Source organism: Schistocerca cancellata, chromosome 9 (genome assembly GCF_023864275.1).
Source record: "Schistocerca cancellata isolate TAMUIC-IGC-003103 chromosome 9, iqSchCanc2.1, whole genome shotgun sequence".
NCBI lineage: Eukaryota > Metazoa > Arthropoda > Insecta > Orthoptera > Acrididae > Schistocerca > Schistocerca cancellata.
The window spans coordinates 169132746-169157200 of NC_064634.1; the positions used below are offsets into that span (position 1 = coordinate 169132746).

Genomic DNA, 24455 nt, shown 5'->3' on the forward strand with positions numbered 1-24455 from the left:
AGTGTTTCGTACTGTAACAGAGGGAATGTTGAACATTTCACGTAAAAAAAAAAGTATCATCTTTTACTGGTAAGTTCTGCTTTTGTGTTCCTATGATTATGTGGTCATGAAGATAAGCAGAAAATTAACTCTAACGTGGAAATACAACGTTCCCGGATCCATGTCCATATAATATATTTTATTCTTCTTCGTGTGAGGAGTGTTTATTGAAAGACTGGCCATACCTTTTTGTTGTACCCTGTATACTTGCTACTTGTGCCTACTTTCTGTTACCCTTTCCCTCTCCTTCTCTCCAATTTCTCCAATATATTACGTGATATATTCAGTAGCTGGTGCCCAACAGTTTTCAGATATTTATGTTATGTCGGTGTCAGTTGCTTTTAAACTCCTTGTAATTGATTGTCACTAATCAACATGACGCATATGAGTCTGAACCATGACTATTTCCACCTGATAATGATTACTAGCAATCCAAACAGGCGCAAGAGCCGACAGCACTACGAGAGGATTATTTCATACTTGATGAATTGAAGAGAAATCGAGTCATTGTACAAATGCTTAACAGATTAACTAATAGTTACGAAGCGTTTCATTTAGATCTTTGATTGACCTACATACTAATTACTACAGTGGGTGAACACACTTGACATTTGGTTTGATGTCACACAAATTCAACAGAAGTAAAGAGCACATTTACAGAATAGCCCAAACTGTTGTGAATCAATCCCATATAACTTGGTATTCAGCGAAAAATTATGTAAGATATTTAAAAAGATATGAAAATTTGTTTACCGTTGTTGACCATAGCTAGATTACTTATATTCAGTTACACAAACTGTGCAGTATTCTTCATGTTGACCAAGCGATATGAAAGCCTATAATAAGGGGACAAGAACGCAAATGACTAATAATAGTACAGAAATCCCTTACCTGGTTGTCCTGGAATTCCAGGGGCGCCAGGATAGCCTCCTGGTCCAGTCGGTGGTCTCTGTCCAGGGAACCCTGGTGCTCCAGGTTGTCCTGGTGCTCCAGGTTGTCCTGGGGCTCCTGGAGTACCTGGGAAACCAATAGGTCCTGTAGGCGGTCGTCCTCCAGGATATCCTGGGCCTCCAGGTTGTCCTGGAGCTCCTGGTACACCTGGTGCACCTGGTAAACCAGGCGCCCCAGGGAAAGTACCTGGTCCAGTAGGATAGCCTCCTGGGTATCCTGGGTATCCTTAAGCAAAAAGAAAACGTTTTCTATATTAATGCTTTCAAAGATAGGACCATACAGAGCCTACTTCAAATACTTTCAAATATAAATTATCATTACAAAACGAAAATTGCAGTAAATCACATTTTTATATGTTTACATTGCTATTTGTAATAACTGTCTCACCTGGGACACCAGGAATTCCAGGAACTGGTGGTCCTCCTGGTCCACCAGGTCCACCTGGTCCTCCTGGACCACCTGGAGCCCCTGGTGCTCCTGGCCTGCCTGGTATTCCTGGTCCTCCAGGGGCTGTTGGTCCTCCTGTTCCTGGCGGACCTCCTGGACCTCCTGGTCCTCCAGGTCCACCTGGTCCTCCTGGTGCTCCTGGCGCTCCTGGCCTTCCTGGTATTCCTGGTCCCCCTGGTCCTGTAGGTCCTCCTATTCCTGGTGGACCACCTGGTCCACCAGGTCCACCAGGTCCTCCTGGACCTCCAGGTGCTCCAGGTGCTCCTGGTACACCTGGTATTCCTGGTCCTCCTGGCCCAGTCGGTCCTCCGGGGAAAGGAGGACCTCCTGGCCCTCCTGGACCTCCAGGTCCTCCTGGTGTCCCTGGCGCTCCTGGTCTTCCTGGTCCTCCTGGCCCTGTAGGTCCTCCTATTCCTGGTGGTCCTCCTGGCCCACCTGGGCCTCCTGGGCCTCCTGGACCTCCTGGTCCTCCAGGTGTGCCTGGTGCTCCTGGTCTTCCTGGTATTCCTGGTCTGACTGGTCCACCTGGTCCTGTAGGTCCTCCTATTCCTGGTGGTCCTCCTGGACCACCTGGTCCTCCTGGCCCTCCTGGACCACCTGGTCCTCCTGGTGTTCCTGGTGCTCCTGGTCTTCCTGGTATTCCGGGTCTAACTGGTCCTCCAGGGCCTGTAGGTCCTCCTATTCCTGGTGGCCCTCCAGGTCCACCTGGCCCTCCTGGGCCACCTGGCCCTCCTGGTGCTCCTGGTGCTCCTGGTATACCTGGTATTCCTGGTCCTCCTGGTCCAGTTGGTCCTCCTGGGAATGGAGGGCCCCCTGGCCCACCTGGTCCTCCAGGTCCTCCTGGTGTTCCTGGTGCTCCTGGTCTTCCTGGTATACCTGGTCCCCCTGGCCCTGTAGGTCCTCCTATACCTGGTGGTCCTCCTGGTCCTCCAGGACCTCCAGGTCCTCCAGGTCCTCCAGGTCCTCCTGGTGTTCCTGGGGCTCCTGGTCTTCCTGGTATTCCTGGTCTAACCGGTCCTCCAGGCCCTGTTGGTCCTCCTATACCTGGTGGTCCTCCTGGTCCTCCTGGTCCTCCAGGTCCTCCAGGTCCTCCTGGCCCTCCTGGTGTTCCTGGTGCTCCTGGTCTTCCTGGTATTCCTGGTTGAAGAGGTCCTCCAGGACCTGTTGGTCCTCCTATACCTGGTGGTCCTCCTGGTCCTCCTGGTCCTCCAGGTCCTCCTGGTCCTCCAGGTCCTCCAGGTGTTCCCGGTGCTCCTGGCCTTCCTGGTATTCCTGGTCTAACTGGTCCTCCAGGCCCTGTTGGTCCTCCTATACCTGGTGGTCCTCCTGGTCCTCCTGGTCCACCAGGTCCTCCAGGTCCTCCTGGCCCTCCTGGTGTTCCTGGTGCTCCTGGTCTTCCTGGTATTCCTGGTTGAAGAGGTCCCCCAGGACCTGTTGGTCCTCCTATACCTGGTGGTCCTCCTGGTCCTCCTGGTCCTCCAGGTCCTCCAGGTCCTCCTGGTCCTCCTGGTGTTCCTGGTGCTCCTGGCCTTCCTGGTATTCCTGGTCTAACTGGTCCTCCAGGCCCTGTTGGTCCTCCTATACCTGGTGGTCCTCCTGGTCCTCCTGGTCCTCCAGGTCCTCCAGGTCCTCCTGGCCCTCCTGGTGTTCCTGGTGCTCCTGGCCTTCCTGGTATTCCTGGTCTAACTGGTCCTCCAGGCCCTGTTGGTCCTCCTATACCTGGTGGTCCTCCTGGTCCACCTGGTCCTCCAGGTCCTCCTGGTCCTCCAGGGCCTCCTGGTGCCCCTGGTGGTGCTGGGCCTGTTGGTCCTCCCGGTCCAACTGGACCTCCTGGTCCTACTGGACCACCTGGTCCTGTAGGTCCTCCTGGTCCTACTGGTCCTCCAGGCCCACCTGGTCCTCCTGGTCCACCAGGTCCCCCTGGTCCTCCTGGATAGCCTGGTGCACCTGGGTATCCTGGTGCACCTGGTGGACCTCCTCCAGGTGGTCTTTGTCCTGGGAGAATAGCTCCCCCATCTGTTCCTGTGCCAGCTCCTTCTACCGGTCCACCTCCAGGACCTGGGAACGGTCCACCACCAGGTTGCCCTGGTGGCCGGATTCCGCCACATCCTTTAGGGAAGTAGAGCTTGTTCCACGGTGTCACAACTCCATGGTGCCCATGACCGTGACCGTGCCTGAAAATAAACCAGAAAAATTTCATTAAATACATACTGCTGTATCTATATAGACGGAGAAATGTCATTAACCATATTAATATTATCATGTCTTAGAGTACTGTATTATGGTGTGAAGTAGGTTCACTTACATCTTTTTTTGTCTATTGTGTGCATTTTGATGTCAAATATCTATTATAGTTTAGGAAGTGTTTGAGGCTGTATTACATGTGGAGCTAAAGCTTGCATGAGTGTTTAAGCACCTAATACATTTGCGAGTGTTAACACCGGAGTTTGCGCTGTAAGTGCGCTTATATACTGTGAAGGTTTAAAAAGAGAAACAGCCTTTTTGTTGACACTCTTAGAGAGTTTCATGGTACTTTTATTGAATAATACTTTGAAACAGCTGTCTTTTGACGATTAGGATGTAGTTGGTGAATTTAGTTCAGTATGTTGATGTGGTTTTCCTGCTAGAAATGGTAAGAGAGAAACAGCAATGGACATGAGAAAAGTAAACATTCCTTTGAATCGCTTTGCCTCTACTACTGACTACCATCGTTCGGTAGTCTGCAGTCTGCACAAATACTCGACATCGCCGTTTGTCCGCATGTCACAACAGACCTCCTGATGATTAAATCATGGAATACGTATTTGGAGGCTGTGATTGCCGCAGAAGAGAATGCCACACCATACTGAATCCTTACAGTCTTATGTATAGGTTTATAATCATAATCATTTTTGTACGAGTATTGTTACGTTCCTAATCTTTGACATAAATTTCGCTTCGGAAACATTTTACATCTCGATGTTTTCATAAAAATTAGTGTGTTAGATCAGCTGCTAGGACCTAATCTCTTTCCTGAGAGTGGGGCTTACAACGTCCCCATTTGTTCTGATCTCAGGCTTCCCTTACGATTTTTCCCTACTACACCTCCCCGTAGGCCCATGGAAGTTATCCTCCGATGTCTTTACAAAAGTCCTGTCATCCTTCTATTAGCTAGTGTTTTCCGTACATGTCATTGTTCGCCGTGTTTGAGGAGAAACTTTTCATTTCTTGTGTTATCAGTACATTTAACTTTGATTCCCTTCTTTTCCGGTTTTTCTACTGCACGTGCTCCACTTTCTTATAGAGTGCTTTCGCAGCACCTTTTCACAAATTTCTTTCTCAAATTTCTTTCTCAAATTAGAGACTATATTTGCTACTAGTTTTTTGCCTACTCCCTTCAAATTTACTTAGTTACTTCCTACCTGCTCCTTGCTGCGACCTTTGTGCGATGTTTTGCTTCTGAACAATCGAAATTCAGTCACTTCATCTCCTACATGATACTCAGTTTTGAAGTTAATTTTTCACGAAAGTCGTTTCTGCTACTCCTCTTTACTTCTTTAGTTTACTTTGTATCCGTATTATGTCCTCAGTAGACAATTCCTGAGACTGGACGCGCCTTGTTGTTCTTCCTAATTTTCACAGAGGAGAAGAATGTCAGCAGTGAATCCTATCACCGATATCTTCAATCCTTAATTTCAATCCGTCTGACCGTCAACTGTTAGGCAGGAGATAGTAGTGTGTGTAGAGGACTTTAGGCTCGTCTAGTTATGATTTAAGTGAAGAAACTGCAGGCGTGTTTATTACTTCCATAGGGACTGAGAAGAAAAAAAATGGTTCAAATGGCTCTGAGCACTATGGGACTTAACTTCTAAGGTCATCAGTCCCCTAGAACTTAGAACTACTTAAACCTAACTAAACTAAGGGCATCACACACATCCATACCCGAGGCAGGATTCAAACCTGCGACCGTAGCGGTCGCGCGGTTCCAGACTGTAGCGCCTAGAACCGCTCGGCCACTCCAGCCGGCCGACGGAGAAGACAAGACTGAACTAATCACGGCACTTACAGGGGCATTAAAGCATTCACCCTGCCCTCCATACGCGAATGGAACAGAATGAAAACCCAACATGTGTCACCATGCTGTACATCTTCTGCCACGTATTTCACAGAGGTTTGCAAAGTATGCATGTAGCTGTAGATGTAGATGTAAGTGATCAGACAGCCACCATTTCCGTTTGTGTCTTTTCTGGGCCTGTATTCATATTTTAACAGATGTAATATGTTTATAGTTTTCGGTTTTGTGCGCTGGAGAGTGACTGTCTGAAAATGTGAGAAACAGTGAGAAAGATCAAACATAATTTTATTTAGTTTACTGCTTGTGTGTGTTAACGACGTTCACATGATAATTTTTAAGGGCGCTGATGAGCACGATTTAGAGCGCCCTAAGCAGAGAAACTAAAGAAAAACAAGCAAGTGAAAGAAAAAGTTTGCATTGCTTCCTCTTATTATTTTTAATCCCATAGGTTTATGCTTTGTCTTTTATTGTTATTTTTCCCTCTTTGTTCTTGATCACGCTGTATATTACTCATGTTTGCCCATCACGTGTCAGATACATTATAAAATGGTAAATTCGTATGTATTTGACCCTGAGGACTCTGATGTCGATCTTCACGTATTTGGTAACAGGGTATGCAGAGTATTTGTCCAATTTTCGCTTTCTTGATTTAGATTTTTAACGTTAGAACTAGAGACAAGCGCGGACCACAGGAGACCTACCTATGTGCTTCATAACCATATTCATCCTTGCTTTCTTTGTCCTGATTGTAGCACTTGTCAAATATGAAGAAAACAATTAAGAAAAAAAGGGAAAACAATGAAGACACGCAGTAGCAAAACCAATCTCGCTCCAGGCCATGTTTCCTTCGGCGATTTTGGGTCTCACAGCTCTCGGAGGAAAAGGATCGAAGGTTAATGTAATGCAATGTCAGGCTGCCGACACGTCAATTTGCATGGTGTCGCAACAAGTCGGGAAGCAGATGATTTTAATTCCCAGATAACTGGACTAGACAATACGTTCGGTAGCAAAATGAGAAAATTTCATTGAAACAGAAATGATAAGGTAGGTAAGTGACTATCATTACATCGGCTTCTTAGTTAGCAAGAGGTAGAATACTTACCATAACGCCATTTGTTTGAAGTGATTTAGGAAAATTACAGAAAACATAATGCCGGACATCCGGACTGAAACTTGACCATTTCTGATCCAGGATGTGTAACACCGTGCTCGGTACACAACTGGTAGATGTGAATATAAGCGAAGAAGGTTCTTTTGTGGCCCGTCCCACGAGACGTGGTTCAGCGGTCAAGAGACACAAGAGTCGAATTCGGGAGGAGCGAGCTTGAAATACCTTTTAAGCCGTATGCATAAAGGTTTCTCCTGCATTTTCTTACGAATGTTGCGGTGATTTCATCAATAAAAGGCATAGTTGATTACTTTCTTGACCCCTTTTAGCGATTATGGATCTAATAAACCACTCAATGGACGACACGTTAAACCCGATTTATCTATTCCTTTTTTTGAGATACGTTAAAAATGATAAGAAAAAAGGAAGAAGAAAAAAAGAAAATGAAAAATATGTTGACAACGATGCTGATTAAGTGGAACGTAATGATGAGAAGCAGAAGAGTAAGATTATGGCAATGATTATTGAGAACATGATTACGACAAAGATGATGAAAATGATGATAACAATGAAAATGAAGATGATAACTAAGAAAAGGGTAATGATGATGTTGACAACGATGCTGACGACGTAGAACGTAGTAACGTGAAGAAGAAGACTAAGAGTATGGCAGTGATGATTGAGGAGATGGTTATGACAAAGACGATGAAAGTGATGGCAATGAAAGTGAAGATGATAACTAAGAGGAGGTTAATGATGGTAGTAGAGATAAAAAGGGAAACACAATGACGTTTGAAATGAACAATGATTATTTATAACAAGATGATCATAAGATAAAGACACAGATAATGATGGATTCTTATGTAAAAAGAAGACAACGTTAATGATAATTAGAACGAAATGATGATAAAAAGCTACTGATACCATTAAGAAAATGATAATGCTGATGAAGGGAAGAATGCAAAGATGATGATGTTGATGAGAAGAAGAATGGAAAGATGATGATGACGATTAAATGATTAAGAAAAATGCGACAATAAAACAAAATATGAAGAGTGTGATGATAATGAAGATAATGGTGAAAAAAATAAGGAAATAGGATGGTGATGGTGATGATGATGAAAAGGAGTTGGTGAAGAGAATGATGATTATGAAAATTGTAATGGTTAAGACAAAATTTATGATGAAAAGACGAAGTAAAGATGATGATAATTATGGAATGGATTATTAAGAAAAGGATATGATGAAAGGAAGTAGACGAAGATGAGGATGTTGATGAAAAGACGGAGATAATGATGATGGAAGAGAAGAAAACATACCCGTGTCCCTCGTGGCCGTGCTCCTCACCGCCGCCGTGGTCGTGCCCTTCGTCGTGTGGGTGGAGGAAGATCTCCACAGGCCTTCCCGGCTGCACGACGCGGTAGCCCCAGGCGTCCGACACGTAATGCGTGGCTCTCAGCTTGCCTTCCGGGTCCACGTACCCGTAGCAGCCGTACACCACGCCATCCGGTCCGCGGTTCTCGTGGTGGAACTGCCCGTCCGGGCCCACCTCGTATCCATACTCGTAAGCACCTGCTGAGCACACAAGAGTAAACCCGCACATTCAGATATATTGATCACATGTATCTGGTGCGTAAGTACCGAGCAGATGTACCAGGAAAGAGAGCACTGAGGAAGGACTCTGCGTCTGGTGTATGAGGTTTAGTAAGAGGGAGAGAGAGAGAGAGAGAGAGAGAGAGAGAGAGAGAGAGAGATACAAGGGAATGATGCTCATTATTTACTCCCCAAACATAAGAGCACACACCTGTAAACCCCAATACTCGATTCGATAAAGCATAGAAAACCCTGTGTAGGAAACGTCTTAACTCCTAAACTGTCTGTTATACAATGATATTATTTTGCAGGTAAATTTAATGGTGTATGAGGATACTGTCTTTCAGATTTGACAGAAATAGAGTCGATAGTTAAGAAAAATAACTGAAAACGTCATGCCTGATGATGCAGTCTTACTGCACGAATAGAAAAAATGTAGTAAGCAATAAACTTTTTTCTTTCATCATTTTGTGGGGGATATCGGCGAAAAGAAGTTTCGTATCGGTCTGAAACCGTGTGTAAATTTTGTTGGAAATCACTAAGTGCTCTTGTTCTCAAATTCTAGATGAATATAATGTGGGTAATTTGCCCACCATGAGTTACACTGCTTCTAGATGTACACATAGTTTCTGTTGCCTATCAATATATATTTTCATTAATGATGTTTGTTGTGTGTTAGGCGGAACTACCTCATGGAAAAAGGGTGACCCGGGTGAGTCACGCAAATTGGCTCTTAGTCTTATCACGAGGTGTGGCCACTAATTGCACCCGTTGATCACGTAGGCTGACGTGAGGATCAATGAACTATACTTGACAGGATGTATCTGTAACATCTTAGGTGATTAGAAAGTTAGTAGCCAGGAATACAATTAAACACTTAGCTTTAATTCAGCATCAGCGGTGAACGTCGATCTTGACTTTGTGCAGTAATATTTACAAGTGCAGTTATAGAACGAACTGCGAATACTTCTTTACAATTCTGATTCCCTCACACTTATAGATCAATTGTCAATGCATAAACTGTATGTGGCGCCTGGCTAGGTCGTAGCTACTGACTTAGCTGAAGGCTATGCTAAGTAGCGTCTCTACACATGAGATCTCTGATGCTATAACAGGCGAACCATTCCCTTTAAAGTCGGCTGTAGAACAGGCCAGTGCGCTAGCTTGTCTCGTAAGACCAGCTGCGTGGCGGTGCTCGGCCTGCTAGCGTCGACGGTGGCGACTCGCGGGTTCGATGTGTACTGACGGACCGCAGCCGATTTGAAGCCTACAACCTAGCAAGTGTAGTGCCTTGCGGTGACAACACATTAAGAATGTGAGCTTATTCTCTGGGATTAGCAGCTTCCACCCAGTTGATACAAGGCAGAAATCCAATTTTCATTTGGATTCCACCTGCTTGACTCTTGTCCAGAAAGGCGTGTAGTATTCTGGTGCATTCATTTTCGACAAGATAACAGAACAAATGAAAATCTTAGCAATAATCTGAACTGACGAATTTCCTTAAGCCTACTCCTTCTATTCTCTTCAGGAGTTCCTGAAAAACTCAAATTCCTGTATCAGGTTGTTGACTATGTTAGTACATACTCAGCAGCTTGTCGTCTCCATAGGATTTGTGTAAATTTTATTTTATCTATAATTAACTTTTCTAATGTTAATTCCATGTAATGATTCGTTCCATGACCCTGGAGATTTGCTCCTGTTTTTGTCCTCCGGAACAAGGCGCATGAAATAAAAAAGTACTTGATTTACTTGACATATTGTGCTAAACTTTTAACATTAGATTATAGCTCTTAAGGGGTAGCATCTTAAATTTTTAAATTCGGTTAGGATGTGAATGAAATACGGAAAATGGAAATTTTTGTTGCCCTTGAAAGCTGTTGGATACGCACCTTGAAACTACGATCATGTCCCGTGTTAGCCGTTCTATAAGATACATTCGAAGATAAAAAAAAGCGAATAATCCGAATGGGATAGAAATCTGTAGATGTTATGTACATGTACAGACAAAATAATGGTTACAACTACAGAAAAATCAGATTATTTATTCAGCTGAAAGCGCTTCACAAATTGAGCAAGTGTATAAAGCTTTGGTCCCCATCTGGACCTTACGCGGTCAGTTAGTCGGCTTGGCACTGGTGGATAGAGTTGTTCGGAGGCCCCTCAAGGATATCGTGCCAAATTCTGTCCAACTGGGACGTTAGATCATCAAAATACCGAGCTGGTTGGAGGACCCTGTCCATTATGCTCCAAACGTTCTCAGTTGGGGAGTGATCCTGGACTCTTTCTGGCCAAGGTGGGATTTGGCAGGCACGAAGACAACAAGTAGAAACTCTCGCAGTGCGTGGGCGGGCACTGCTTTACGTAAATGTACGCTTAATGGCTTGCCATGAAGAGCAACAAAATGGGGCGTTGAATATCGTCGAAGTATCGCTGTGCTGTAAGGGTGCCGTGAATGACAACCAAAGAGGTTCTGCTATGAAAAGAAATGGCACCCTAGACCACATCTCCTGTCTGTCGGGCCATACGGAGGATGGAAGTCAGGTTGGTATCCCATCGTTCTCCAGGGCGTGTCCAGACACGTCCCGGAATCTCATTTACTGGAGTAGAATTGTCTTCAGTGATGAGTACCGCCTCGAACTGCGCCCTGATCATCAGCGAAGATTTGCCTGGAGACATCCCGGACAGTTTAATTGAGATAAACGTATTTTTATGCGTCCTTGAATACCTCTGTTGAAAGAAGAGTTTAATGTACTTAACTTCCATCTGAATTACTGGCTCTTCTGCCTTCCATCATGTGCAGAGAACCTCCTTTCGATATCTTGAAAGATTAATGAAACGAAACTGGTACAACTTTTAAGTGATTCAGCTTGTGTACAAATATGTTATCTCAGATGTAAATGGGCTAAAATTCAGTAATTTTATGTTGATGTAAATAGGCGAATAAGTGCGTTATGTTGTGGGTATCGCGTTCTTCATACTACACTGGAGTGCAAAACTTAAGGACGGAACTAATTTTATCATGCTTGTCACTGCCAAGTAACATAGCTCGATGGAACCTGGACCATACAAGAAAAGCACTGCTGCAGTATAGTACAGAAGGTAACTGAAAGAAATACGAAATGAGACGATCAGAAGTCATACTTTCATTACTGAAGCAACCGCGATTTATGATGACCCCCTAGACATTACAAAAGGCCGGACATATTTCTTAATAGAATGCGTGATCAGTACGAACGGCAACGTATATCCTGTATTGCGCTCCCGTGCTGACTACAAGGACGGTAAGGGCTTCTAGTGGTAAGGTTTTCCATTCCTCCCATTCCTTCACCATGGCGGTTGTCAATTGTTGAATGCTCGTTGATTCACGTGCACGTGCTGCAATGCTTCTTCGCAATGCATAGCACATGCGCTCCATGCTGGATGTATCCTCACAGGTCGAGAGTTGGGAACACACAGTGCACAAGGGACGCTGTCGAACGTGATAGTTTCGGTGGTCCAGCGTTTATGGTGTGGGGAGGCATAGTGTTGCACGGGAGTACTGATCTCCAAGTCTTCGAACACGGTACATTCACAGCTCTACGTTACTACGATACTGTACTTCTTCCCCATTTGCGTATTTTCACAGTTGTAGTCGGTCCTATCTTTGTTTTTACAGATAACGATGCACAAACGCATCGAATAGTGCAAGTAGAGGAGCTATTGGAACGAGAGGATTTTCAGCGACTGGACTGGTCTACCCGTTATCTCCGACATAAATCCGATTGAGTACGTATGGGATGCGTTGGAGCGACGCATTGCACAACATCCACATGCATAAACTGTGTCGGCCGGAGTGGCCGAGCGGTTCTAGGCGCTACAGTTTGGAACCGCGCGACCGCTATGCTCGCAGGTTCGAATCCTGCATCGGGCATGGATGTGTGTGATGTCCTTAGGTTAGTTAGGTTTAAGTAGTTCTACGTTCTAGGCGACTAATGACCTCAGATTTTAAGTCCCATAGAGTTCAGAGCCATTTGAACCACAAACTGTCATCCAACAGTTTTCGACCTCGCTGGTGGACAAATATAAAGCCTAGCCACAAGAACTTCTTACCAACCGTGTGACCTGCGTGGGAGCACGTTGCAGAGCAAGGATTGCTGTTCGGGGTGATCACACACCCAATTAAAAACCATGTCCCGCCTTTTGTAATCTTCAGGATGCTATCATGAATCGCGGTGACTTCAGTGTACTTATTGTCTTCGAAAAAAGGTGTTATTTCTGTCCGTTTCATTGCATATTTCTTTTAGTTGTATTTCATTGCCAATTTCTTTTAGTTGTCTGTTGTACTACACTGTAGGAATACTTTCGATGTATACTGAAGCTCCAGAGAGCTAACGCATGTCCGGTAAGTAAGGTCGAATTTGAACTTTGCGCCATTTTGTCATATGACGGTTGGCAGCCGTGGTTTTCTTGTGTTTGTTATCTGCGATATTTCCCATTAGTAGCCTGATAGCTTTTTTGTGGTGAGAATTGTTGTCTGATGTTTATTTTTGTCATGCGGCAGATGACAACTGAGCGACGTATCCAAGTGATATAAAATTCATTAAAAAGTGAAAGTCCCGCGGTAACCGATCGTGAATTGCGTGTGACACTCGGACATAATGCTGCTCCAACCGAATCATCAGTTCGGAAGTTGATCCGGAAGTTTGAGACCACGAGCTCTGTTTCAAACGTTAAGAGAACAGGACGACCGCGTTCTGTTTGAGCAAAAGAACACATTGCTGTTATGCGGGACGATGTGATCGTAAGCTCCAAAAAATTGGTTCGCCGACGAGCTCAAAAACTGAATTTGTCAACAATTTCACTGCTCGAAAGATCTGATAATGCATGCGTACAAGATTCAGCTTACACAAGAGTTGGAGCTTGCAGATCATGGAAAGAGAGATCAATTTGCTCAGTGCGTCTTGGCTCGACAGGCGGACAACGAGAACTTCACAAAAAGAATAATTTTCTCAGATGAGGCGCTCAACCACCTCAGAGGGTACGTCGATAAGCAGAACTGCAGAAATTGAGGTAACAAAAACCGCGAGTGATTGTGCAAGATGAAATGGATCCACAACGCACGACTGTGCGGTGTAGGTTCTGGGTAGGAGGCGTGATCGGCCCGTAATTTTTCTGAAAAAGATGAGGGAGCTGCCGTCTCTGTGAACGGCGACCGTTACCGAAACATACCTTCTGATTGGTTTTTCCCTCATTTTAATGAAACGACAATCTTTTGTCTCAACAGGACTGTGCGGCATGTTACATATCCCATGAAACGATTGCTCTGCTGAGTGAAAAGTTTCCTCAAAAAATTATCTCTTTGTCTGGCAACCAGGAATGACCTACCAGATCATGTGATCTTACATCATGTGACTTTTTTTTATGATGATTTGCGAAATCAGAAGTGTATGTGAACGAACCACAAACAATACATCAATTGAAGGATGAAATTAAAAGGGTTATTAACGGCATCCCAACAGATGGTTGTGAACGCGTCATCGAGAACTTCAATGAATTCATTACTCGGTGCAGCGCGGCCTTTGGTGGTCATATGTAGGATATAATTTTTCGTACATGAAATGGAGAAATTACTTAATGTGTTGCAAAAAAATTATATTTTCAATAAATTTTGTATCTTTCACAGCACTTTAATATTCGTCCCTACTTCCCAGACATCCTCAGTGTTACTTGGAGTGACAAATCATGCCAAAGTTACTATTTTACTTAAGTTTTGAATAACAGTGTGTATACCTTTCCCTTTACGTCGTATTAGGGGCTAAAGGAACATCAGGTCGTTAATACTGTGATTACCTGTCACGGAATTCTTTTGCTTCCTTTAGGAGATAAAAGGGCTTATGGGGCTCTTTCTAAATGATACCGTTCATATTTGCCAATTATTTTGCTATTATTTATGTAATCGTCGGCTCGTTTGTTTGAGAGTAGATCGTACAGTTAGATGAAAGATGACATTTGTCTTCAAGTAAGAATGATTTGGATGACAAGCAAACAGACAGTTTATGCAGATATTTGATTCTAGTTCTGTCTAGACATATTCCGAGGACTGTTCACTTTGCAGCATAGACTGATTTACTAAACGAGGTCATGATATAAGTTCAACGTATAACCTAATGTCTGTTATGCGTGTAGTGACTTCAGAAAGTAAGTTCACATGTCGTCCCACGCTCAGACAATTTCACAACAAGTATATCACATTTTCAGAGGAGAGTACATTTTCCGAGTTTCCTGCAGACTTATTTCCGCTGCGGTAGGGATAACAGGTGTGGCACAATGTGGGAGTGCAATGGCGTGACATCTGAAAACGTACTCCAAAGCTGAAGTGTGCAGAACAGTACGATCCTTGCAGGGAAAACATCTAAAATACACTCAGATCCACCGTCAAATTCTGTCGGAACACGTGCCAAGTCTAGTCGTAACGAAACGGTGCCAACAAATTAACCAATGCCGCATAGATATGGGTGATGCTGATCGTGATGTCCATTTCTTGAACCATGCGATTTCCATCTTTTCGGTTAGCTGAACAGCTTTGTGGGGGATAGCGGGACGGGGTGGATGAAGGCGTTCACACAGTGGTTCTCGAATAGCTCTGTACTGTTCAACGGATTTCCATCGCCAAGGTACTGAACGATTGGTACAACGTTCCGTCCGTTGTTTGCAGAGACTTACTTTGTGACTGTGTTGAAAAACAGTGTAGCGTATCTGTGTCACGTTGACGTGTAGTGTACTAGATCTGCCATAGTAATGTGTAACTCACTTTCTGAAGCAACCTCGTAGATGGGATCGTCTTCCGAATCAAGCTACGTGCACTTGGAGGTACACTCCTCATCTGCCATCCCCACCATCCCCCAACAAGAAACAGAGCTGTGACTACTACTCACTATTATTAAAGTTCTGCTCGTGATACTGCGTCTTGTCCTCGTTTTCGATGTCGACTATGACTTCTTTGCCGCCATCTCCGTCTCTTCTGGCGTCCTGTGCGTGCGTGGCTGATAGCAGAGCCGTCACTATCAGCACCTGTGGAAAAAGAAATAATCAATTAACATGTAATGCCTTTGTATCAGCAGGTGATGACATGCTTCATAGTACAGGTAAAAAGATATACTCAAGCTATATGTACACTACTGGCCATTAAAATTGCTACACCACGAAGATGACGTGCTACAGACGCGAAATTTAACCGACAGGAAGAAGATGCTGTAATATGCAAATGATAATCTTTTCAGAGCATTCACACAAGGTTGGCGCCGGTGGCGACACGTACAACGTGCTGACACGAGGAAAGTTTCCAACAGATTTCTCATACACAAACAGCAGTTGACCGGCGTTGCCTGGTGAAACGTTGTTGTGATGCCTCGTGTAAGGAGGAGAAATGCGTACCATCACGTTTCAGACTTTGATAACGGTCGGATTGTAGCATATCACGATTGCAGTTTAGCGTATCGCGACATTGCTGCTCGCGTTGGTCGAGATCCAATAACTGTTAGCAGAATATGGAATCGGTGGGTTCAAGAGGGTAATACGGAACGCCGAGCTGGATCACAACGGCCTCGTATCACTAGCAGTCGAGATGACAGGCATCTTATCCGCATGGCTGTAACGGATCGTGCAGCCACGTCTCGATCCCTGAGTCAACAGACGGGGACGTTTGCAAGACAACAACCATCTGCACGAACAGTTGGACGACGTTTGCAGCAGCATGGACTATCAGCTCAGAGACCATGGTTGCTGTTACCCTCGACGCTGCATCACAGACAGGAGGGCCTGTGATGGTGTACTCAACGACGAACCTGGGTGCACGAATGGCAAAACGTCATTTTTTCGGATAAATCCAGGTTCTGTTTACAGCATCATGATGGTCGCATCCGTGTTTGGCGACATCGCGGTGAACGCACATTGGAAGCGTGTATTTGTCACGGCCATACTGGCGTATCACCCAGCGTGTTGGTATGGGGTGCCATTGGTTACATGTCTCGGTCACCTCTAGTTCGCATTAACGGCACTCTGAGCAGTGGACGTTACATTTCAGATCTGTCAATACCCGTGGCTCTCCCTTCATTTGTTCCCTGCGACGCTTTACATTTCAGCAGGATAATGCACGACTGCATGTTGCAGGTCCTGTACGGGCCTTTCCGGGTACACAAAATGTTCGACTGCTGCCCTGGCTAGCACATTCTCCAGATATCCTACCAATTGAAAACGTCTGGTCAATGGTGGCCGAGCATCTGGATCCTCACAATACGCCAGTCACTACTCTTGATGAACTGTGGTATCGTGTTGAAGCTGCATGGGCAGCTGTACCTGTACACGCCATCCAAGCTCTGTTTGACTCAATGCCCAGGCGTATCAAGGTAGAGGTGGTTGTTCTGGGTACTGCTTTTTCAGGATCTATGCACCCAAATTGCGTGAAAACGTAATAACACGTCACTTCTAGTATAATATATTTGCCCAACGAATACCCGTTTTCATTTGAATTTCTTCTTGGTGTAGCAATTTAACGGCCAGTAGTGTATTCTGACTGAATGTACACGGTAAATTATCACAAAAACTGTTTGTTGTATTCCGTTCTAATATGTTGTGTTTCGAGCTCGTTTAATTAACGTCTGTCACAAATAGCATGGAATATCTAGGATAAATGCTATGCGATTGCTTAGTTGTGCGCAACATCTTCCAAGTGATACGACACTTGAAACCTCATTAAAACATTAAAAATAGAGCATTATAGCGTTTCACTTATAATGTTGTTATGTGTATGATAAAATTCGGTTTAAAAATGTTTAAAAATATTCAGCTTAAACTAAACATTCTTTATATCTCCCTCAGTCTTCTAAAGTATCGCTGTAACTGAGACGGTAGAGGCTGCAGTGACAAAACATATTATGCCTGTTAGTAATGTTTCTTTAGACAAACTGGCACGAATTAACTAGTCTTCTGTTCTAGACCAAAAGGAACACGTTGGCAGTGCTCCCTACTATGTGTAATGTCAAAACCTACAGATTAGGATAGTACCTTCCAGTCTTAACTGTGCCAGACACGCGAGGAGAGGACCAATCGCAAGCAACGGAGGTAGATCAGCCTTTGAAAAACACGAAAAATTGCTAAAGTTGACGTACTTGAGAATTAAATGACATTTGGTATACAGAATTCTTGTTCCCTTTGCAGGTAAAATGTGCTATAACTATAAATACTAAATCATATGAATACCTAGCGAAAAACAAGTTACGTAATTTTTATGAACGAGCAGACAGATTTTTCTGGGACTTTAGTGAAATTCGAGTTACGTGATAAAAGCTAATTTTTTGCTATTAAAAATGTCTTAACATATCATCCACTTAATGAATACCTGTATGAACTTTATAAGATACGTTCGTGAAAAAGTATGTTTAAATTCACGAATGACTGGTTACATGATTGCATCGTTTTGGTATCAAGGTACCGTTTCAATATTTTTATAGGATTTTCAGATTACGTGTCGACGATTCTCAGGGAGTGGAGCCGTTTCGCTAATAAACTTCCATTTGCAGTAATTAATCAGTTTTGATAGTCACCTTCATAAATAGAATTACTTATTAAGTCTCGCACTTCAGCGGTGCGTGTCACACGAAATGGAGTTTCGTAAGCATTACATAACACCCACCAGTAGTATCGGGACTGCTACTAATTGGTAATATTTTCACGTCGGTGAGAAGATTGCTGGCAAGATAATCGCAATAAAAGATTTTTTTCGGTGTTTGCTTATACTTCATCGGATAAACAAGCGCACCTCCAGGCAGCAAATGACGAGAAAGGCTCTGTTTTTCCTTGCTCTCAAAACTGCTAACAGCATTGAGATCCTAATTCATGCAACACATGTTAGTGGAGTCATTATCGATAAGTTTTGAATTGTGACATCCGAAAGCACAAGTGGTCGAGGATTGTATATCCTGCATATATGTGGAAGCCACAATGAGAGATTCACATTTTGTCATCACATTTTGCTGTGAGAAAAGCGTATCTGATGGCAACAGATCAAATGGGCTTCGGTCTAGGGAAGTGCGCAAAAATTTGCTTTTCTCAGAGTCATCAAACTTTAGATTAGTCCGCGGCTGCCTTATATCTCCTTCTCTCTGTCGCTATTATTTTCACATCACTACCCCCGTTATTCTTGATTATCTCTATTAAATTACCTAACTTTCAACTGCCACTAAAATTTTACCCTTCTACTACTCCTTCTACTGTCCCTATTAGTATGTCATGGCACCGTAGAAGATGTTCCATTAATCTTTCAGTTTCCTAGTAAAGGTTTTACATACATTTCTATCCACTGTAGTGCTTTGTAGTTAGCATCCACTTCGTACTTTATCTGTATACTTATTTTTTAACGTCTTTTGGTAATGCCACACATAAGTAGCCTCTCTTCACTTCGTACATCAGCTACGTACTTTATGTCTAACCTCTTTTCGTAATGCCACAAGTAGATAGTTTCCAGTTTCTTACTCTCAGGGTCCTTTTGTTTTAGCTTCCATTTCCATACCATGATGTGTAATGAGACGTGTATGTTGCATACTTCTGTGTGTGTGTGTGTGTGTGTGTGTGTGTGTGTGTGTGTGTGTGTGTGTGTGTGTGTGGAGAATGGTGTCTTTGTCATATTCTTCCTCATTCCTCTGCCGATGTTTCATAGCAGAGGAGCTATTTTCGTCTGCGAAAATTTGCTCGTGATGTGTTTCTCGATTCGACCGTGGTGCATAATCTTGCTGCCAAGGCAGGAAAATTCCTGCGTTCCTTTCAGTACGTGTCTTGCCAGTTTTGATACCTGGTAATTTGCTGTTGTCCTTTCTGCTACTATCAATCGGTTTCACCTTTTTCACTCTTACTACAATTCCTTTTTTAAGTGGACTGCTCATGAAGTTAAATTATCCCTTTAGTCTTCCTTACATTCCACCATAACGTATGTGAATTTTGACATTTTTATGTTTTCCGGCGTTTCTAACCCTCTTCTGAAATTTTCTTTCGCTTGATTAATCGATTCTTTGAAACCCAAGTTAAATAAGTGTGATAATAAGCTGCAATTTCTTACCTACGTAAGGCACTGTTAACAGAAATATACAATCGTTTCACTTTTATTAGTCCTTGTGTCTTCCTTTTTTTCTGCTAAATATTTGAAAATCACTTATCGGTCTCTGTAATTTAGTCCCGCACTTCGGGCTGTGCATGTTTTGTTCCTCCTAAATTTTTTTAACCTTGCTCTAGAGACTTAATGTAGATATCACGAGCTTCTGTAGGTTTTCCCACATAGGAGCAAAACGTCATCATAGCTTGCGTCTTTACGTTTTATCCGAAGCCCAACTGATTCTCCCAGTAACTTTAGTTCTTCTTGAATTTACTTGCTCTTCCTTTGCATGTTATTTCGGTCAATATTTCATGAGCTTGGGATGCCAGTTCGCTTGCAGTCATTTTCACGCTTATCCACACACTCATTCGCCACCAGAATGGTGACATCTGGTAGCCACTAAGGTTGCCACAGTAAAGAATTTGAGGAAAACAAATGGCAAATCTAAAGTACAGTAGATGCCAAAGAATGGGATGGGCGCACATACAAGTCAAAAGTGCTGTTCCTAGTTGAAGTCAGCGTATGTTAAATCTGCTTACTACAGGGATGAGAGTCTGTGTGAACCAAGCGTGTTGTGCTCACTTAATAGAAAGTGTTTTAGTGATATTTGCGCCTTGCATCGGGGTGTAGGTCTTGCTTCTTCAAATGCGGTTCTTCTTGGAGATGTTTCGTCTTATGCCAGGTATGAGTGCAAATGTCAGTATTTTGTAGATGTTTTATCCTACTCCTGGTGTGAGTGCACGCGCCCTTTCGTGCAGAAACGCTGTAGAGAGTGGAGCCACACAGCAGCAGCGGTAGCAGTAGGATACCGTTGGGATAACGCAGCACATTTAGCTGAAGGCCAGCGCCGAGCTATCAGATTGACCTTGAGATGAACTCTGAACAGTACGCCACCGGCAGTCCGTCTGATCCTGTGTGTAGGGCAGGGAGAACACGTTGGCTCTTTCTGTCCAGACTCACAGCTCCACTGTCGTTTCAGGCGAATGTCGGTGGATAACATTTGAAAGTATTACGGTTCACTCTTGCAATTTTGTCAAGACTGGAGGATAAGATTTAAATAATTATATTTAATCCAACATAAGTGCTTAAAGGGCCCGCGATATCCAGCTTTTTATGCGGAATGCTCCTCTAAAATGTGTCACAGACCACTACCGAAGATATCTGGGGGAGAGGGAGGGGGTGGAGGGAGCAATGTAATTAAAATAGTGTCCGGATGTATTTTGTATTACTAAACACGTCACTCTGTCCGCACGTTCTTGTCCCCGCGTCAAGTGTGAGTCGGAAGTACAGAAAAAAATTGAATTTGTAAGTTTTATCCTATTTTTAAGGTTGCTGTACCAGAGAAAACTAGTACTGGTAGCAATTTAAGTACCAAATTGTTACATCTCCGGGCACCTAACAAGGAAGAAGGCATCCATCCTCAGCCAGTGTCGTTTCCTGACTGAGAACGTGACAAAACTGCTTTTCCCTGTATCAACACAATGTGGATGACAGCTGACTTTCCTAAAACCTGGCATAGTGTAATCATTATGCATATTGCTGAAATAGAAGGAACACTTTTGTCATGCACTTAATCCGCAGATAACATAGACTGCGACTTTAATGTCGATACCTGTGTCATTGTTAGTTGCCTTAAGGTGGCTGTAAAACCGACCGCATGAAAATTTTATGTCAATAAATACACGTGAATGGTAAAAGAAAAGAAGAAGAAAAGAATAAAAGTATAAAAATGCATAATTTTCCTATGCATATTCTGTATCAGCTGTTGATTCCATCATGGTTCACACCATGGAAGGTACAAAATTGAAGAGATGAATACCAGACGAGAGTGTTACCAACTATGAACGCCATTCATTGCGTGCTTTAATTTTGTTCTCTCACTTACCAGTTGTTGACAAGAAGTACAGCACAAGAAATAGCGGGCACTTGCATTTTCAAAATCATTCCTTCTTCTTAATGTTTTTTCTAATAGTTCAGCTGAGAAAACTGAGGGGACTATAAATTAATGTTGGTAGAACATTTCTCTGGACATTAGTGCAGGTCAACAGGACATATGCAAAACCATCCATGCAAGTTACTTCACCACTTAAGCTCGTATGAGGACCGTCGTCTTGGACAATACTGAAACATGACGGTGGAAAGTCTGCTTCTTAGCGTTTGTCAGATAGGAGAGTGACCTTAAGAAATGGGCGGAGCCACGAGGCGTGCTTACACTGACGACTGCCTATGAAAAGCAGAAAATCCACATTTGAGCTAGCCGGCTGCCGTGGCCGAGCGGTTGTAGGCGTTTCAGTCCGGAACTGCGCTGCTGCTACGGTCGCAGGTTCGAATCCCGCCTCGGGTATGGATGTGTGTAATGTCGTTAGGTTAGTCAGGTTTAAGTGGTTCTAAGTCTAGGGGACTGATGACCTCAGATGTTAAGTCCCATAGTGCTTAGAGCCATTTGAACCACATTTGAGCTCAGATCCTGTCGCAAATTTTCAGTTGTCATTTCAGACGTAAATGTCACGCGTTTAAATAACGGTTAAATGACGGAACCGCTGTCGTGTTAATCTTCCATTTGGTACTCGTCTTTAAGTATAATACCAGAACGTTTCCAAATTCCTTAGTTCCTGATACCAACGGAACTTGATAGCGCGGCGCCTCATTTCGCGCTCCAGATTCTACTGGTTGGGGAGGCGCCGGTTCTCATTCTCCACCTGCCAGCGCGGGTCGCGATTTTTTCGCCTGCGTGCATAAATAACTGCCGCGCACAAGTGGGCGGCATTGATCTGCAGGAGAGTGCTTCATTAGGGTAATGACCGGCCCGTCCCTCCATTGTTGCAGTGAGAGTGGAATGCGAACAGAGTTTCTCATGTCTGCCTCTGGTGTCCATCACCCGAGGCCCCAGTTCCACCCACGCGGACTGCTTTTGCTGCTGAAGGAACTCGGAATACCGCTTACCGTCGTCTTCAGATCCATACCTCTTAATCGCTCGCTCTAAGAAGACTCTCTTACGGGAGTAGCTGTTTTGATAGAAGTCGGAAGGCAGTGTGTTACTTCGACCGATTTTCTCTTGTTTCCCGTCGCTACCAACGTTAGCTGTTAATACTATTTCCTAATACACTAAGGTTGCAGAAGCCATTGGAAAGTGATATGCACATATACAGACGGCGGTAATATCGCGTACAGAAGGTATAACAGGATAGTGCATTTGTGGAGCTGTCATTTGTACTCAGGTAATTCATGTGAAAAGGTCATCGACGTGATTATGGCCGCAAGACGGGAGCGGTATGGTAAGGTGTAGCTAGACGCATGGGACATTTCATTTCAGAAATCGTTAGGGAATTCAATATTACGAGACCCACAGTGTCAAGAGTGTGTCGAGAATTCCTTAGCCAGCGCAGTGGTCGTAGGCCTTCACTTAACGACCGAGAGTAGCACCGTTTGTGTGGAGTAGTCAGAGCTAACAAACCGGAAACACTGCGTGAAATATCCGCAGAAATCAATGTTGGACGTACAATGAACTTATCCGTTACGACAGTGCGGCGTAATTAGGCGTTAAGGGGCTATGTCACCAGATGATCGACGCTAGTGCCTTCGCTAACAGCACGGCATCGACTGCTGAGCCTCTCCTGGGCTCATGACCGTGTCAGTTGGACCATAGATGACTGGAAAACTGGGGTCTGATTAGATAGTCACGATTTCAGTTGTTAAGATCTGAAGATAGGGTTCGACTGTGGCGCAAACCCAACGAAGCCATGGACTCCAGTTGTCGACAAGGCACTGTGCAAGCTGATGGTGGCTCCATAATTGCGTGGGCTGTGTTTACATGGAATGGACTGGGTCTTCTGAATGTTCGGCTACTTGGAGACCATTTTCAGCCATACATGGACTTCATGTCCCCAAACAACGATGGAATTTTTATGGACGACAGTGCGCCAAGTCACCGGGCCACAGTTGTTCACGATTGGTTTGAAGAACATTCTGGACAGTCCGAGTGAATGGTTTGGTCACCTAGATCCCTCGACATGAATCTCGTTAGACATTTATATGACATAATCGAGAAGTCAGATCGCGGACAAAATCCTACACCATCAATACTTTCGCAATTGTGGACGGCTGTAGAGGCAGTATGGCTCACTATGTCTACACGAAACGTTTCCAGAGACTTGTTGAGCCCATGCCGCGTAGCTCTGCTGTACTACGCCGCACAGAAGGAGATCTGACACGATATTCGTAGGTATCCCATGATTTTTGTCACCTCATTGTACAGCGGCATTGTTGTAGACATAATGTTTCTGTGCAAATACTGTCGTGCTACTATGTCAGTTTACAGAGGACAAACACTTCGCAGTATTTGTAACTAATAATATAGTTGGGTTTACAAGTACAGTATCGTCTATTAGTTAAAGTGGAATAGGTTAGCTGCGCCCACAAATCTGTCTTTATGGGCGGACAAAATTCAGTTTCACTCGAAACAGGTACTTCATGCCGAGTCTTCTTGATGCGAATAGTTAGTAATCTGATATGAATCTGTAGATGATCTGTAACCAAGGTAGATACCGACACGATATTAGGAGAGATCCCTTGACTTTTGCACCTCATTGTATATCGGCATTGTTGTAGCCACACTGTTTCTGGGCAAACACAGTCATGTGATTAAAAATGACTCGAGTAGTGTCTTTCTTCATAATATTAATAGTGTCCGCTACGCCTTCAAGACGTCATATCTTCATTTACTTGTTAGTTACCGCTAAACGAGCAAATAATTCTAGTGGTTGCTCTTGATGTCTCAATCTTTATCGCAAACTTTAAATTAAAAATTCTCGATTGCTGTCACCTTCAAAATATTAACAAGTGATTCCTCCTCGTCTAGACGTATAACTGTGTTTTAGGCCAGGCATACCCCGAACAGTGTCACTATCTTAGCCCGATAACTAACACAACTAGTATCGTAGGTAACAAATTAAAGGATTTGGCTACCGTGATGCAATTACATTACTTATTCTCTGCGCAGCTGCTTACAAAATGCAGGGTGTAACGGGTATGACTGTAGATGTTTTTATATGTGGTACCTTAATGTGTAGCCGGCCGCGGTGGTCTTGCAGTTCTAGGCGCTGCAGTCCGGAACCGCGGGACTGCTACGGTCGCAGGTTCGA

At 44.0% G+C, this 24455-nt stretch overlaps 1 protein-coding gene across 16 annotated transcripts in view; it reads right to left on the bottom strand.

Moving 5' to 3' along the window:
- The window catches only part of LOC126100222 (collagen alpha-2(IV) chain-like), a 173041-nt gene that overhangs the window by 43058 nt on the left and 105528 nt on the right, over positions 1-24455 (bottom strand). For 15 of the 16 annotated variants that reach the window (XM_049910786.1, XM_049910791.1, XM_049910789.1 and 12 more), the window contains exons 2-5: positions 15107-15242; positions 7919-8174; positions 1378-3611; positions 931-1215 (exon numbers count right to left, since the gene is read on the bottom strand). In XM_049910786.1, coding sequence (XP_049766743.1) covers positions 931-1215; positions 1378-3611; positions 7919-8174; positions 15107-15242 — 2911 coding nt within the window. The remainder of the gene's footprint in view (positions 1-930; positions 1216-1377; positions 3612-7918; positions 8175-15106; positions 15243-24455) is intronic. The other variant, XM_049910784.1, reaches the window with a different exon arrangement.